At 38.1% G+C, this 19,040-nt stretch overlaps 2 protein-coding genes across 2 annotated transcripts in view; one reads left to right on the top strand and one right to left on the bottom strand.

The window, feature by feature from the left end:
- Positions 1 to 1,848: 1,848 nt before the first annotated feature.
- LOC131854923 (sorting nexin-27) lies at positions 1,849 to 17,840 on the bottom strand. The gene is given in 10 exon segments (XM_059206104.1): positions 1,849 to 2,386; positions 2,931 to 3,009; positions 3,011 to 3,065; positions 4,877 to 5,066; positions 5,684 to 5,847; positions 5,940 to 6,186; positions 6,653 to 6,750; positions 7,256 to 7,529; positions 8,313 to 8,415; positions 17,539 to 17,840. Coding segments are annotated over 10 exon segments (1,548 nt in total). The 5' UTR covers positions 17,808 to 17,840; the 3' UTR covers positions 1,849 to 2,317.
- A 336-nt stretch (positions 17,841 to 18,176) lies between these two features.
- LOC131854872 (ATP-dependent Clp protease ATP-binding subunit clpX-like, mitochondrial) overlaps positions 18,177 to 19,040 on the top strand; it is a gene marked incomplete at its 3' end in the record, with an annotated part of 48,570 nt that continues 47,706 nt past the window's right edge. The window contains exon 1 of the mRNA XM_059206051.1: positions 18,177 to 18,592. Coding sequence (XP_059062034.1) covers positions 18,520 to 18,592 — 73 coding nt within the window. The remainder of the gene's footprint in view (positions 18,593 to 19,040) is intronic.

Here is a 19,040-nt window from a genome sequence, read left to right as displayed (position 1 = left end):
ATCAAAATCCGTTGAGTAGTTTTTGCGTGAAAGAGTTACAAAATTCCATCCATCCAACAAATACTTAGTGAATTTGTCACGATGTGCTAACTGAGCTGACTTTATGCTCTTACTCTTCTTGAGTATTCTTGACTCTTATCCTTCACTGGGCACCAGTGAATGGCGTCAGCGGATACAGTTAGAGCAGACGGATGCAGCATCCTTATCCTCCACTGGTGCCTATCTAGTGTGAACTGATAATGTAGTATTAATGTAGGCGTACCATTTCCATTGTGATCCATTAAAAAAATACAGTTGAAGCATGGGCAGTGATACACAATAGATGCTGAAAACTCCTAAAAAACTGCGGATCTTGCATTATTGGTCGAAGTAAATAATGTATATTCGTGTAAAGTTACATTTACATGTAATACTATATCAGGTTGTGAACACTGATTAAATTTTTTGTTCTTTGCGATAGCATATGCTGGTGGTCACTCTATTCTCCCAAATTTGAATTTTAATAACTGTATTTATCATAAACATGTTCCACTATTATTTGAAAAAATACGAGCTGAGTTTCTTGTCAGTTCTTCTCATCTCGATATCATTCCGAACTGACGGTAGATTTGACGTATCATAAGAGTCTGTAATAGACCTACATGAATAAAGATATTTTGAATTTGAATTACACGTTACAAGTTGCATGATAACGTTTTACGATCTACGTGTATATTGAAAACTTAATAGTTGCTGTAATTATACTAGTGAGCCCATGATTGTATATAATAAAAAAATTCATAACAACACCTTACGTAAGACCTTCACATTATATTATCAAGTTCTATATTTAAGTACATTTCACTTATTGAAGTCGCAGTATGGTGACGAAACAGGGAGTTTGTTTTTAAATCTATAAATCAGGGGTGAGAGCAATCTTTTGCATTAACGGGCCAAATTATTTGTTGCAGCCCGCCCACCGCACATAAAGTAACACTTATTAATTTACAAAACTACTTTTATAATAAACATTAGAATAAAAATTTTAAAAAGCAAAGATTTCATATACGATTTTTAATGCAAAATAGAATTTCTAGCAGACGCAACGCGTTCGTATTACCTGTGTGAACAAGTTGCCGATTTATTCACTCGTCAGAAAAACAATTTTCGGTTTAATATATATCACTACTAACATTTTATTATAATTAATTTTATAACAATATATTTATTGATGGGAAAAAGTCGAATAAGTAAATTTAATTTTAGTTTAAAACGTTTAGCAGGCCGCATAAACATGTTTAACGCAAGCAGCCCGCAATCATAAAAATATATTTTACTTAAAATCGATTAGGTGAATTATGGTGAAATTTCACAGATTATATTATTAAATATGGATCAACACAGACAAAATAAAGATAAGAAAAATACACAGGATCGGGTGAAATTCAAACCCTTAGAAGGCCTTATGGAATGGCTGAAGGCCAACTACCTCCTGACAACTGTACGTCTGAAAGCATCACTATACTTATATGAATTCTACATTCGAATTGCACATTCGTTTCTTGTCGAAAATGGTACAGCATCATGAGTATTCTGTATGGTATGGTCTTGGTAAACTCTTTATTAACCCTGTATAAACATATACACCAATACACAAGAGAGACAGAGAGAGAGAACATCTTGAGAGTTTCTCGATATGTAACGATAATCTCTAGGTATTTGTAGACTATCACCTTATACGGCAACCAATTATATAAAATCCTAATCATTTTAATAATTTATTTTCATTAAATAAATAATTGGCTACCTAAAAATAGTTAACAAATTTAATTTAGTATAATTAAAAGAGAACATTTAAGATCAGTCCTGAGGTACAAAATAAAATGTAATACAAAAAAAATAATAATGAAATAATATATTTTCCTATTAGTAATATTTAAAATTTAAGACAATGCTCTTATCCCTGTTTCGTCTACCTTACAATACTAGACATCATACTGTTTAATTGACCCTAAAGTTATAACATATACCATATTATAACTAATTATATACAATAGTTTAGTTCTGATAGAACAATTTAGATAAATATTTTAACATACTGCTTGACACAACAACGCTACCATTTTAGTAGAATTTTCGTACACTGGCAACATTTTGTCAATATTTTTTAGTAGTTTCAAAAATAGCTACCAATATTTGTTCAAGATCTCGTATTTATAGAGAGCCGATTTTATTTACCTTCTAGTGTTGCAAGTTTAGAAATTGTTCCCCAAAAATGGTGGCGTGTTGAGATGGCATTACCGGATCGCTTGGAGCGGATTAGATTTGATGGTGATGTTTAATCTCCTGTATCCACCCAGGTCGCTTCCTCAGCTATTCGATCCATGCAGTTGCATAGGAATTGGTACTGTAATAGAAACATATTTATTAAAGTTTTATTCGGTGTTCCTATTCTAAGGCAGATATATTTTATAATATATCTGCCTTAGAATAGGAACTGCCTATGAACGCCTGAAACGACGTGTCCCGTGCTAACTATTTGTTTATATCATAATATTCACTTTTACTTATCTCTCCCTGACGTTATTTGAGTATCTCTAAGGTTAAATGTGATGTGTAAATGTGATCATGATTCGAAATTTGAATTATTCTTATTTTTACTTTTTGGGTCCGTTACTCAAATGGTCCTTCGAGCCGGATTATAGAGGACTGAAGACATAACTAAACCTTTTTTTGTACGTCTATAATGTGTATCTTTTATTAGTAGCATGTGCATGTATAAGATTGCATTTATATGTGTATAGATTGACATAGTTATCGACCGGCAAATGTTTTTAATTTATGTGTGAAAATGTCTCTGTCAATGAATTCATTTCCACACGCTCGAATTTAAGCTTTACTAAAAATAAAATATAAACAGTTGCTGCGTGCGTAGTGTGGTGTGTACGTACGTAGGGCGTGTGCAGTAGTATCTGTTGTCGTCCGTAGTGTAGCCGCAGTGCGGCGGCGTCGTCGTCCGCGCGCCAGTGTGCTGCGCCACCGTCCAGTATCTGCGCCCTTCCGTCGTCCGTGCAACCCCGACCATCCTGCACACGACACACTTACATTACACTCTGTATACATCATACACTACCCTCAATACCTCGAGCCGTTTCCTCCCGGATTAAAACTTTTTGTTTCTTGATTAAAATATTACAGTTACATTATAAAATTTAATAAAAGTCAGCTGCGATTCCGATGCTGATATTGATGAACAATACTCTCACAAATAATTTTAAAATATCTATCCGTAGTGCGGTGTGTACATACGCGCGGCGTGTGCAGTAGTATCGTTGTCGTCCGTAGTGCGGTGTGTAAGGCGTACGCCGTAGCCGGCGTGTGCGCGAGTAGTACGTTGAGCGTCCGTAGTGGTGGTCGGCGCGCGCGGCCGGGAAGGCGGTGTGTAGCATAGCGCGAGGGCGTGTGCAGTAGTATCGCGGCCGCGTGGTTGTCGCGGCGTAGTGCGGTGCGTACGTAGGGCGTGTGCGCGGCCGGGAAGGCGAGCGCGCCGTAGCCTGTTGTCGTCCGTAGTGCGGTGTGTACGTACGTAGGGCGTGTGCAGTAGTATCTGTTGTCGTCCGGCGCGCGCGGCCGGGAAGGTGAGCGCGCCGTAGCCGGGCTGGGTGCGGGCGAGCGCTATGTAGTACGTACCGAGCGTGAGTGCGCGCGGCGTGGTGTGCGCGCCGTAGCCGGGCAGGGTGCGGGCGAGCGCGAGTAGTACGTCTGTTGTCGTGGTCGGCGCGCGCGGCCGGGAAGGCGAGCGCGCCGTAGCCGGGCAGGGTGCGGGCGAGCGCGCAGTACGTACCGAGCGGCGCGCGCGTCGTCGTCCGCGCGCGGCAGGACCGCGCCGTAGCCGGGCAGGGTGCGGGCCGTACCGAGCGTGAGTGCCGCACGCGCGGCCGCGTGGTGGTGGTCGGCGCGCGCGGCCGGGATGGCGAGCGCGCGTAGCCGGGCTGGGTGCGGGCGAGCGCGAGGTAGTACGTACCGAGCGTGAGTGCGAGCGCGGCCGCGTGGTGGTGGTCCGCGCGCGGCCGCGCGCGAGGTAGTACGTACCGAGCGTCCGCCCGCGTGGCCGCGCGCGGCCGGGAAGGCGACGCGCCCGCGAGGTAGTACGCGAGCGTGAGTGCGAGCGCGGCCGCGTCCGCGCGCGGCTCGCCACACGCCCGCAGCTGCAGCGCGAGGTAGTACGTACCGACCATCCTGCACACGCGCGGCCGGGAAGGCACACTAGTACGTACCGAGCTCGCGGCCGCGTGGTATGGTCGGCGCGCGCGGCCGGGAAAGCGCGCCGTAGCCGGGCAGGGTGCGGGCGAGCGCGAGGTAGTGTATGATCACGCGGCCGCGTTTGGTCGGCGCGCGCGGCCGGGAAATATCTATCAGCGCGATAAGTTTAAGCGTAATTGCTACTAAAATATATAGCACGTACCGAGCGTGAGTGCGAGCGCGGCCGCGTGGTGGTGGTCGGCGCGCGCGGCCGGGAAGGCGAGCGCGCCGTAGCCGGGCAGGGTGCGGGCGAGCGCGAGGTAGTACGTACCGAGCGTGAGTGCGAGCGCGGCCGCGTGGTGGTGGTCGGCGCGCGCGGCCGGGAAGGCGAGCGCGCCGTAGCCGGGCAGGGTGCGGGCGAGCGCGAGGTAGTACGTACCGAGCGTGAGTGCGAGCGCGGCCGCGTGGTGGTGGTCGGCGCGCGCGGCCGGGAAGGCGAGCGCGCCGTAGCCGGGCAGGGTGCGGGCGAGCGCGAGGTAGTACGTACCGAGCGTGAGTGCGAGCGCGGCCGCGTGGTGGTGGTCGGCGCGCGCGGCCGGGAAGGCGAGCGCGCCGTAGCCGGGCAGGGTGCGGGCGAGCGCGAGGTAGTACGTACCGAGCGTGAGTGCGAGCGCGGCCGCGTGGTGGTGGTCGGCGCGCGCGGCCGGGAAGGCGAGCGCGCCGTAGCCGGGCAGGGTGCGGGCGAGCGCGAGGTAGTCGGCGGCGCGGCGCACGTCCTGCAGCGCCTTCAGCTGGTAGAGCCGCGCGCCCGCCACGCACACGCCGCGGTTCACGTCCTCCACGGCCTGCCGAACACACCCACCGACGCACTCGTCATACACAGGGAACGCTTCTCATTCAGTGCTCGCTCGGGGAGTTACGACAGTTGAATACGAACGACGACATACAATAGTACGCCGCTCGCTTTGTTAGCTATTTTGTTTGGTACGTTTTGATACTTTTGACCTTAGCGTTTTCGAATGTGCAAAACCTTCTGGACCTCGTGTTCATGTTTTTAGGGTGTAAAAACATTTTAGTCCTTCGAGCCCATTAAATATTGAGTTCACGATTTTCGAGTGTGAGAACATTTTTGTCTTTTGAAAATTTCGGATCTCGTGTTCACGATTTTCGGGTGTAAGGAATATTGTGGTCCTTCAAAAATTTTGGACATCATGTTCGTGATTTACGGGAATGTGAAACATTTTGGTCATTCGAAAATTTTGAACCTCGTGTTGACAATTTACGGAGTAATGGATATTTTGGTCTTTCAAAAATTTTGGACATCGTGTTCGTGATTCGATTCGAGTGCGAGGAAGGTTAACTGTGTAACCAGAAGTTATGGTAACAGTACATATTTGTGACTTTTCGCAATAAGAACTCGTTAACATATGCCCCATTATGCACATTTATGCACTACACCTACCTGCCAGAATATGAATGCGGCAGCTTTACTGTCCTCTTTGACAACAGATATCTCTCTTTCGGGGTTGAACAGCCACTTGCGTATCGACAGGCAACTGCTGGATGCCGTTGAGTAATTCTGTATGTATAGCGAGTGTGGACATTCATTTGGTTGGAGCTTGCGTTCTATAATTTAAAATTATAATATTTATTAGCTATATGCCAAAACACTGTCTGTGAATTAAGATAATCTAGTAACGTTAAGAATTCCCACTCACCAAAATTGTACTCCACAATTTCAAACAGGTAAAAATATTTCTGAACCGACTTCGATAAACCTATCTTCTCACAAACAGCTCGGTACACGTCATCCGCGTTGGTAGACTTTAGAACTGAGACGGTGACCACCTCCTTGTCTGGAAGGAGGACTTTCAGATCCACGGGTGTTGGATTCGAGGAGTCATCGGAATCGGTTAGGAACTCTTGTACCGCATCTGATTCAGCTATTACACGTACTGCACACACCTGGAAAAAATTACAGTCTTTAATACTAACTCATCTAATCAAATTTAAGAAATAAAAAACAGTAAAGTTGGTATAAGATTGCAATGGGTTCCTTCCCGTATTGTCATAATGGGAAACGAGAGGGCAGGAACTAGCCAGAATTACGGAGGCCAATTAATTTTGCGGTGCCAGGACAGTGTATCATGTGTTGTCGAGTCGGACAATTTTTCCCTCTCGATGATATTTCCCATGCTAGTCTACCAGGTAGTGCCAGAACGTCCTCTACCTCTCTTACAGGTAGTTGTAAAGCCTCGTCTTTTCGCATTACATGGTCATACCATCTGAGATGGCTTCCGGTGAGTTTAGAAAATGCTATAAAGTTCCTAAATAAAGAGAAATATAATGTAGGCGATGAGCACACAAGAACAATGCCACATTTATCTATTGAAAAATCAATTTGTATTAATTATATGCATTTATGGTGCACCTTCTCTAAATACTGTTCAAGTCCTCTCCGCCTCGCGTCCAGCTGCTGTTCACTCAGATTGAACGGCCATTTGCCCGGTAGCTTTGGAAAATTGAATCCTGCAAGAAAATTAGAAACAATTATTACATTAATAATCAAAATAAACTTAGTATAAGCACTTTTGAATAGTTATATTTTTTTATTCTAATACTCATTCGGAACGCACACTCATCACAAGTAGTAAGTATAAAATTTGGAAAAAATAAATTTAAGGGTGCATACGATGTTATGAACGGTGTATAGTATTTAGAAGGGTGAGACATGGCAGTGAAAGAACAGGACACTGAAGCATCAGTCCTTCATGAATAGCAATGTATGAGTGCCATTTAATATGAACAAAACAGCCATCACGGCCTCGGTAGTAAACTGTTTAGTTTTTTGAGAAAGGAATGGAACCTGTGCTAGGACAAACTGTGTTACAAGTATTCCGCCCCCATACTCGGTACATGGGTAATCAGACAGTTCCGAACTTAGACGAGAATCAGAGAAATTTAGACTAGGCAACAAAGTAGTGTATGTCTGTGTGATTGTGCGTGTGTTGTATGTGAACTAAGAGACACTCACCCAAAAACTCCTTCCTCAGCTGTTGGTGTAGAGCAGCGAACTCTCTATATCGTCTGCTACATAGATGCCTCCCGGCCATGTGTACGTTGAACGCAATGTACGACCTGCCGGTGTTCCGCTCCATAACAACGCGGTAGTCTGGGATGGAGACCGGCAGAGACCGCTTGTCTGTGTAGTCGTACCGCTGGTAGACTGTGGCGCGGGAGTTGGCCGCGCCGCCGATGACTCCGACTGGCGCTGACCCATCATCACAGGGTTCTAAACGTTCTGCCTCCTAACATGTATACGCGATTTAGAACGTGAAGCAAAACCTTTAAGTTAAAATCTTAAACCTTTTTCGAAAATTGCATGGAGTGAGGAGAATGAAATTTCACACACTGATATTTTATACTAGCTGACCCGCGTAACTTCGTCTGCGCTTCATTTTTTATTTATTTATTTATTTATTAAACTTTAATGCACAGATACATTAATAAAGGTGCACATGGCGGACTTAACACCTAGAGGCATTTTCTCCCAGTCAACCATAGGGCAAACAGAGATTCATTTCCCCACCTTTTGCAACATTTTTCATTGCAGCTTCGCTCCTATTGGTCGTAACGTAATGTTATATACCTTAAAGCCTTCCTCGACAAATGGACTATCCAACACAAATATATTTTTTCTATTCGAAGCAGTAGATCCTGTGATTAGCGCATTCAAAGAAACAAACAAACTCTACAGCTTTATATACTAGTACTAGTATAGATAGTGAAGGAGTGCAAATGCTAGTACATAACGTGTACCCGTTACGCTTCATATATAGAGTTGACGGTTCCCACATTCCACCAAGTGGACCGTCAGCTTGTTTGTGAAGATCATGTAGGAGTTAGTTTGAAAGAAAATGAGCAATAAAATAAGGGCATGGGTCGAATGTGTCAACGCGCACGTGATACACCTGGTGTTTCAAGCGTTCATAGGCTACGGTAACCATTCACCATCAGATGGGCCCTATGCTTGATTGCCACCATCATAGTATATATATAAAAAAAATATATATATAGAATTCATGACTCACCCTTTGCGTGACAGAGATAACTGTGAGTGTGAGACAGTCGCCCCCCGACTTGATAAGGTCGACCACCTGCCTATGTGTTGAGCCTTCGACGTTCACGCCGTTGCTGGAACAAAGAATGGAACATCTTAGATACTAGTTAAGCCGTGGATTCATACCAGTATAACTTATCATCTGTTAACCAATTGGAATAGAAATAGAAACATTCTTTATTCAAATAAACTTAAAGATTAGTCTTTAAGTTTATTTGAATAAAGAATTTAAGTACGTGGAGTCGGGACGTAGGCTGATTTTACACTTAACTTAAATCTATGTTAGTGGAGACTAAACGTCAACTAATGGAAGGGTCTCAAGTGTTGACAGAAATATTACCTACAAGTGTAGGCACATCGTAATACTATTTTTTGTAAATCTACCACTCATTCGGAATGCCCATCACAAGAATATTGTAGTTTTATAGTGATTTTAAGAATTCGATCAAGGAAGTTCGATTCCTCGCACGGTGCAACATTTGTATTCCTTAGTTCATATTCAGTATGATTATCTGTCTGGGTGTTTTCTATGTATGCATACTGTGCACATATGCATTTACAAAAAAAAATCTAAGTATTATATATATATAAGTATTTATATCACTTGTCTAGTACCCATAACACAAGCTTTGCTTACCGTAGGACTTGATGGCGCTCTGTTAATTGTCCAGGGTTATTATTTATTGAACAACGTACCTAATACTGTGGATTTCTGTAGTTCTATATAGTTATTAATATTATTATTATTAAATGCATTACAGTGATATATGGTGACCTCCATATCACTGTTATCGTGAACGCATCATATTTACATCGTACACGAGTACGCGTGTTCCTTAGATTACCGATTATTAGTTTCTGGGTCACAAATTGCAGGATTCCTGTAGGCTCGAAATAGTTACTGAATTTTCAAATAATAATAATAATAATATCTCAGGACAATTCACACAACGCCATCTAGTCTCAAGCTAAACAGACCTTGTGTTACGGGTACTAGACAACTGATATAAATACATACATTTCTTTTAACATGTGTGGAATGAAATTTAATTTTATATCTACCTATTTGTCGCTTTATTACTCAAACGCCATATTACATATAAATATATACCTTTCACGCAAATTTGTCCAATTCAAAAATTAATAAATTAAATTTTAGAGGACAGAAATCTGACGCCGGTTGTTCGGAGAGAAGAGGGAATAGAGAGAGAACTTCCCAGAAAATTTGACCAGATAAATACAATAAGTCGTGTCTCTAACCATACCATACTACCTCCACGCGGTTCCCCCTGGAAACCATCGTGATACATTCCCGGTGAATTTGTCACGTTGGGCTAACTGGTCAGACATCATACTCATCTTATCATACTCCACTGGTGCCCCGCCAGCGTAAACCGTTAGCGCAGGCGGGTGCACCATTCCATTATCATCTTTTAAAAAAAAAAACCATACCATACTACTTCTATATATCTAGTGAACTGGTGACCATATAACTGTTATCATGAACTCATCATATTTACAACGTACACGAGTTCGCATAATCAGCCGGATTAAAATACACTCGGATCATAGAGCAAAGAGATACAAGTAATAACTCATATTAATAATACTGTATAATACTGTAATCATAATTTATTTACAACATATATGTGGTATATGTTTAATATTTATATTATTGGTCAATTATGATATAGCGTGAAAATTAAGGATAATTACAAATTAATTAGTACTCTTTATTGCATTTAGATATATAATAATTAATAATTTTAATTCATGAAGGTAGGTAATCGAAGTACTTTGCCTAGAAATTTAATTTAATAATGAATACAATAAAAAAGAAACTGATAAATATGAATACTCATATAATAAATGGACACTGTTAAAGTTTACATGCCAGTTTCTGGTGAAAAGTGTGATACATCTTATATATAAAATTCTCGTGTCATAGTTTTCGTTCCCATACTCCTCCGAAACGGCTTGACCGATTCTCATGAAATTTTGTGAGCGTATTGAGTAGGTCAATCGGCCAACATCTATTTTTCATCCCCCTAAATGTTAGGGGTAGTCCAACCCTAAATTTTTTTTTTATTTTTTAGACAAAATTTTTAGTTTCTTTTTTTTTATGATGCAACATACAAAAATACATATAATCCTAAATTTTCATCCTTCTATCATCAAACCCTATTTTTTATATCGTTATTAATTTATATGGCAAAACAACGTTTGCCGGGACAGCTAGTAAATTATAATTTTTTAAAATCCTGTACACCACTTTTCAGGCACAATAAAGATATTTGCATTTGTAATAAAGCTGAACCCGCAAACGTTTTACCAAATACAAATTAAAATCGCTTTTAAAAAATTGGGCTTGCAGATATAACGATGGAAATTTAGAATTGTGTGTATTTTTAATGTCACATTATAAAATTACAAAAAATTGTTTTCCAAAAAATACATATAAATGTTAGGGGTGGACAACCCAAAAATAGAAAGTAGCCTAATATCTCAGACCTATTGAAAATGCATATAAAATGTCATAAAAATTGGTCAAGCCGTTTCGAAGGAGTATGGTAACTAACATTGTAACACGAGAATTTTATATACAAGATATAATATTCTTATAAAAAATTAGAGAATGAGTGGGCTTATCTCTAAAAGAGATCTCCTCTCTTCTGAGAGAGGCAACCTATGACAGTGGAAGTATTGAACAGGTAAAGTCTGAAAGTAAGCAGAGCTAGTGTTATGGGTACTAGACAACTGATATAAATACATACATATATTTATTTAAATACAAATGTTTGTACAGTGCGAGGATTCGAACTCGCGACCAACGGAAGTAATGCAATGTGCCTTAGCAGTCCAGTTAGTGGTCTACCTAACGTCTAACCACTGAGATAGTTAAATAATTTTTTACATTGACAGTTTACCTGTTATAAGCAGCTAACGCTTCCTCAGGTGTCTCCAGATCATAAATCTCGAATCCGGTGGTAGGGCAATAATAAAAACAATAGCGGAAGTCCCCCACCCCACCTCTTTCCACTGACATTTTAGAAGCCTCGCGTAAACCTCACTCACCATTGACACAAAATGTCAAAAATAATAAAACCTCTTTTCGGAAAATAAAAACTTATACGATTCGTTCCTTTGCCACGATTGAATTTAAAACTACACCACTACATCGACATATATTCTCAAAAATAATAAAACCTCTTTTCGGAAAATAAAAACTTATACGTTTTGTTCCTTCGCCACAATTTAATTTATAACCACTTAGCCGTCTATTTCATAGTAAATTATTTTTTTAAATGTAAAATTTTCGTAGCGTCGTTAGCTTTTATACAAAACGTGTACACGAACATGATATAATGACTACTATTTAGTAATGACATTAGTTATCTAACATTAACAAACTTATTAATAAACAAACAATAATAATGCGCAGTTAATATTCGTTAATGACACAGGATTCAACCCGGTCAATATGTCAGTTTAAATAGGCCGGTATGAAATAAACGTGTCAACGTAAAAAGGGAATAAGAGTAAATATTTGTTTGACGTCAATACCAATAGCAGTTCAAAGTCATAAATCATTAATCAGATCATTCAAATCTCTTTTCATAACTGTTCAGAGATTTCATCACTTTTCCAATATTTGTTGTAAATTTTTTATCGTCTTATTAAAATATTATAAAACCCATTTTGTAAATATGGAAAGATGGATGGATCTTTCACACAAAAACTTGGATTTTGATGAAACTTTACAGTAATATAGCTTACACATCAGAATAACATATAGGCTATAAATTTCATGCGGTTGAAACCTATAATTACAGGTATAGAAAATATGTTACAAGAGATTTGGAAAAACCTGAGCTAAATGCAGAAAATATATGGGCTTGTGCGCTCATATATTTTCTGCCTTTAGCTCAGGTTATTCCAAAGGTTTCGCCCATTTATATTCATTTTAAAAATATTTCCAATATGTAGCCCTTTTTTAATATTCTATTTGTGATATCTTAACGTGGCCAGTATAAATCAATTGATCGGGATAACAAGTAATATATAATTCAGCGTCCCTATACTACGTGTATGCCAAATGTTTCTCAAGTAACTATTTATTTACTTATGTCAACTTTGCTATTTGGAAGTTTGTATTCCACGAAATTTCTAAAAATGTAACTCTGAACATTTATTTAAAAGAGTCCGTGCTCCGAATAAGAAAACAAAACTATTCAAACGAGCTTAAGTTTATTTGAATATTATTTATATTTCTATTTTAGAATCTTATAAAAGCTGCTTCGGCTCAATTAAGGGCTGAAAAAGCGACAAATCTAATTTACAAGAACAGTTAAACATATTATAAATTGTTTTAAATGTGACGCGGTCATTATTTATTTATTATTTTTATTAGAAAAAAATTCGGGATCTCGGGATCGCGTTTAATTTTTATTGATTTCAGTTTACCCGTGATCATGGCGGTTGAAACATTGCCGAAATATTGTGAACTCCATAAAAACAAAAAATAGTAAGATTCCGTGATGTTTCCCAATTATAGGTATAAACAGGTTATTTATTTGTCTAAAACAATACAAATTGTGTAGGATAACATAATAGTAACATTGCAGTGAATACAACATAATAGCAACTTAAGCAGTAAATATCGTTATGTAAGCTAGCATAGTGCATTAGGTCCTTATAAGGTTTTTCAAGAAGGATATATTAAAGTTTATTAAGGGTCAGCAACGCGCACGTGACACCCCTGTTGTTTCAGGCATCCATAGGCTACGGTAGCCGTTTACCATCAGATTGGCCGTATCCTTGTTTGCCACCTAAGTGTTATACCAAAAAAGAAAGTCTTTATGGTCATCATTATAATAGTTATCTACAGAATAGTAACACTTACTCAATAAACAAAGTGAAACATTTTATAAACTTACAAAAGCATTCCAAATTTAAAAATATATAATTAAACTCAGTTATTTCAATTGTAATTATGAAATAGGTCTAATGCCGCCACATTACCCGGTAACCATTTGTGATAACAGTTAACTAGGTTGGGTATTTGGACCACAATGCAATCATTATTTATATGCGCCGTGTCATTAGGATACGAGTCCTTATTAACTGGTATTGACTGGTATGGTCATATTATTTATAACGTGACATCCTCCTGTAAAGGTATGTAATAATAATAATCTCAGGACAATTCACATAACGCCATCTAGACCCAATATAAGTGTTGTAACTGGGTAATAAGAAAACAGTGCGGTTTCAGAGGAGTTTTCTCCCGCGTACCTCGGCAGGAAGTTCATTCCACTAGATTGTGGAATGAACTTCCTGCCGAGGTTTTCCCACGAGACTACAGCATGGGGTTTTTCAAGAAGGGTATATTAAGGTTTCTTAAGGGTCGGCAAGAATTAAAGAGCATGATGGAAGAACGCGGAAAGTGGCAAGAGCTCCACCGACAAGAGCGTAGCTCTTAAATTATGAATGAATGAAAGGGTCGGCAACGCGCAAGTGATACCCCTGGTGTTTCAGGCGTCCATAGGCTACGGTAACACTTTACCATCAGATGGGCAGTATGCTTGATTGCCACCATTGTAGTATAAAAAAAATGTATTTTATATTCTAAATTTATAGTTCTTTCATTGTACATTCTTGTTTGATACTTTATTCTGTTGTCAATAGTCTTTCTAAATATACTTTTTCTTTATACCAAATCTTTTTCCTTTTATCTATACCTGACTAAAATAAAACTACAACAGTAAGCTAGCTAAAGCTTGTATTATGGGCACTAGATAACTGATACAAATACAAAGATTTTATTTCGTAAATATATACATATTATAGAAAACACCCAGACCGATACAAACAATCATACTCATTAAAACAAATGTGCCGTGCGAGGAATCGAACCCACAACCTAAGGAAGGCGTTTTGCTAAACAAAGCTTGTGTTATGGGCAGTAGATAACTGATACAAATACTTAGATTTTTTTCGTAAATACATACATATTGTATAGAGAAAACACCCAGACCGATACAAAGAATCATACTCATGAACACAAATGTAGTGCCGTGCGAGGACTCGAACCTGTGACCATGGGAAGTAAGGCGACGTGGTAAACCGCTAGACCATCGTGATTGTTAAAAAATTGTATTATTTTTCTATACACGGAAAAAAGTATAAAATCAAATAGACCACATTTGATTTTATGTTTCTTTTCTTGTATAGAAGATAAAGGTGTTTCTTTCCACACCCTTGTGTATAAAATAATCATTTAAACTACTGTACTTTACATCTTAATAATAATAATAATCTCAGGACAATTCACACAGCGCCATCTAAACCCAAGTTAAACTAGCTGAAGCTTGCGTTATGGGTACTAGACAACTGATACAAATACATAGATATTTGTTTTTTATAAATACATATATATATTATAAATAGAAAACACCCAGACCGATACAAAGAATCATACTCATTAATACAAATGTTTGTGCAGTGCGAGGAATCGAACCCAACACAATCGCAACCTCCGGAAGTAAGGCGTTGTGCTAAACAAAGCTTGTGTTATGGGCACTAAATATCTGATACAATTACGTAGATTTTTTTTCGTAAATACATACATACATATTATAGAAAACACTTAGACCGATACAAACAATCATAGTAATGAATACAAATGTTTGTGTCGTGAACGAGGAATGTGAACGTGAGGAATCGAACCCGCCACCTCCGGAAGGCGGTGTGCTAAACCATTACACCATCGAGGCCGTCTCAATAAATCTACTACGGTATTGGCAGCAATCATTACTTACATAAACCAATGTACAATAAGATATATTGTCGGGCTGACCTAATACATACAGAACTGGGGTATATAGCTATGACAACAAAAAAAACTGATTGTGCAACACGCGTTGCATTGCTGATATGTACATACTTGGCCCCTTTAATGTGTTAGTTGCAGTAATTAGTGAGATTAATAGCAATTGATTGTGTATAGCAATGTGTTATAATTATTATACTGATCACTTAATGCAAACATAAATAATAAATCAGAACACAGTAGCCGAGCGGTTTAGCGCACCGCTTTACTTCTGATGGTCGCGGGTCCGATTCCTCGCACGGTACAAACATTTGTATACCTCATATTATGTACTAGCTGTAGACGCGACTTCGTCCGCGTGGAATTTAACTTCATTTTTCTAAAATAAAACTAGCCTAAGTTACTCCTTATTACATTAGCTACCTGCCAAAAAAAGTCCCGTCAAAATCGGTGCAGCCATTTCAGAGATTAGCCGGAACGAACAGACAGACAGATACAAAAATTGTAAAAAATGTCATTTTGGTATATGTACCGTATTTATATTCATATGCATGTAGTAAAAAACTGTTATTTCAATATTACAAACAGACATTCCAGTTTTATTTATATCTATAGAGTATAGATGTACAGATAAGTAATGTCTGTCTGTCTTTCTCGCTAATACTACTGAACCGATTTCAATTTAATTTCGTATAAGCATAGTCTAGACCCTGAAAAGGGACAATATACTTTACATTTTAGTGTGAAAAAGGGTTGTAAGGGCTTGAAAGAGAAATGAGGGATTGTATGGAAGTATCGTCATTTTTAAAGCTAGAAGCATGAAACTTATTTTTTAAGCTGTTGATTGAGTTGTATGGCATTCTGTACGAAAAATCGTAATTTTTTAAGCTAGAATGATAAAACTTTTTTATTTTACTTTCATTGGGTTTGATTATTCAATATTTTTTCAGTATTTGGTAATGGTCACTATTGTTATGCAGATTATAGTTTATTGGACCTAGTTTCCGCACCATGAATCATGGAATGCTAAGAAGTTTCTTATGTCCTTTATTAACTGCAGTATACAGGTTTTAAACAACTGTAGAACATAATTGAATAAACACTTGTAATGTTTTCTAAAGAAACCATACATATGTTTCTACATTTTGAAATGCTCTTATCAATAGGACTGATTTAATCTTATTATGTATTTATATTTGTCCCTAATAAATTAGTGCTGGTTGGTAGTTTATATTCACACTGGCTGTGCACTAAATAATCTAAACAATAAAATTCCTTAAATCAGTGCAGAGCATAGTTTATTTTCTCAACAACAAAATCCACTTTCTGTCACTCTGATATATTTTTAATCATATTAAACAATTATTGTACTATGCACACTTTCTCAAAGTCACTTATTATACGAACTCTTTCAATAATCAATTTAAAAAGGAAGTTTTATAATTTAAAAATAATATATACAATAGAGAATTTTTAAGTTACACAAAATTATTAGGTAACTCTTGGCGTAATATTACCATGCTATAAATTGTATAAGAGTGCAGGCAGTAAATATAGAAAGGTAACCAAGGACAAGTTTGGAATGTGTGCAATTATGACAGTAAGTATGTATTTTATGCTATCAATTATATATTTATCAATAATTTTGTGTTCTTATTTCACAAAATAACATAGAAATCACATCATGATTATCTAATCTAATTACTGTTAATCATATTTTATTAATGGGAGACAGCATATATGTATGAATGTATTTATTTTGCATTTTCAAGGTTAAAAGGATAGAAGATCTAAAGAAATAATAAATCAGGACAATTTCCACACTTTGTGGCCAAACCAAGCAGAGCTTGTACTGTGTGTACTAACAAATATAACAGAAATTAATTTATAAAATAAATATTATAACAGAAACTTATTTTACAAAGAACAGGACAAAGGTAAAATTTTTTTGGCGCTTTTTGTAAGTCTGGAAATAATACATAATGATACTATTACAAGTTAAATTGAAGGATATGATGATAAAAATCATCCATTTTAGTTTATATACCATTTATTTTTTAAATTTTACTCATATAAAAAAAAACACCTTCGTTCTAAATTCAAATTCAGTTCGTAGCCACTACAAAACAAGTTTTAGCATGATTCATACTTATGTAAATCACCTTCTATAAACTTAGTCAGAATAATTCCAATATACTTTCTGGTACAGAAGAAGCTAGCTCACATCAGTTTCATGTAAATAAACGATAGTAAGTGCGTTGCTAGGTTGAATATTACAAACAACACTTGTAAATTCCTACCCTGGTAGCCAATCGGGACATCTATCACTTTCCTCAGTAAAGTTATACATTAAATGAATACTTACACTTCGAGGATTCTGTCTCCTTTCCTGATACCAGCCAGTTCAGCTGCTCCTTGTTCCAGGACAGCGCTGACGTGCTGCAGAGGAGCATAGAGTTCCCCATTGATCGATCTAAGCTGCCCACCTTCAGACACTTGTCCTCGAACATTGAAACCAAAACCAGTCTCTGTTTTATAGATAGTAACGCGGCGGGGCCCATTACTAGGGACTGTGACCCTATTATTTCTTTCAGGCCTTATAATACTGTTATTATCGGTTTCTGTCTCAGCCATTTTGCTCAGTTTCACCACAGATTCATTTTAATTTGACAATTTGACATTCACTTTTTGATGTTACTAGTTAAAAAAATATTTTCTAGAAAAACGTTCCACATAAAGCAGAAAAATAAATTCTATGTATAAAAAGAAAAATCAGTTGAAATAAAAAATTGACTAAAGTTGATCTTATTATAATATAAAACTTACTTTTCAAGTGACAGTCATAAATGGAATTTATATATTTTTTTATTATCATTATTTCGCAAATATGTAATCAGCACCATCTAGTGGCACTGTAAGTAACAAAACTCTCGAAGTATGATAAAACAGCACGAAGCTTCCCCCTCTACTTTAATAGATGGCAAGAGTATCGAAACAACGTGGTACAAGAAAATTTCAATTCTTTCACATCAAAATCAGCTGTGAACATCAGTATGGCCGCTCAAATAACTAAAAAATAAATTTGTTTTTGAAAAATCATACAAAAAAATAGAACAGTGCATTTTTCGTACTTACATCGTGTAAACGTGTTTAGAAATAGTGTCGGTGTTGATGTTGACTAAAAGTGTTGCGTCATGACAGAAACCTCTTACTGACAAACAAATACAATAAAAATTGCGACTTGCATATTACATTAGTTTGTAATTTCTATTTCGCTCGTGCGTCGTACTTGTCGCGATTCGGCGAAGCCGATGTTATTATTTGTGAGTCGTTATCCCTCAGTATAATGAGTACTGTAAGATTGAGTATTGTGTCTGTTGGAAAAATCGCGGCACGGAGAAATTCGCAGCTGACATCGAGTGAGTGAATCTTTCATTTTTCTTGTTTTTTTTTGTACTGGCTGAGTTCCAACTGTATTATGTCGCAGTTCTGTTGTAGTAACCTATTGACGCATTGAGTTATCAGTACATGTTTGATAACAAAGCGTGGGTTTATCGTAGGTAGTTGCTCTATATAGTAATCGATATGTTAGGAACGTGATATGCTGGTCGAACTGGCCATCAGACCTGTTAAGGCGAAGTTCATACCTTCAGCAAGGTCATGGACACTCACAAGTTGACAATGAACCAGATCTCATAGCTGACAGAATTTAAATGATTTCATTACTGTTATAATTTTGCATCTACTTAACTGATAAAATATATCAGCAAAAAATAAATGTTTGTTATGACTGTGTTATTTTTGTTATTTCTACTGATGCTTTATGTAATTCCTTTTTACTTCAGCATCAATGTTGTTAATAGATAA

The sequence above is a fragment of the Achroia grisella genome, unplaced genomic scaffold (assembly GCF_030625045.1).
Source record: "Achroia grisella isolate CSIRO2021 unplaced genomic scaffold, CSIRO_AGI_Agris_v1 utg1248, whole genome shotgun sequence".
NCBI lineage: Eukaryota > Metazoa > Arthropoda > Insecta > Lepidoptera > Pyralidae > Achroia > Achroia grisella.
This window is presented reverse-complemented; position numbering and strand designations above follow the sequence as displayed.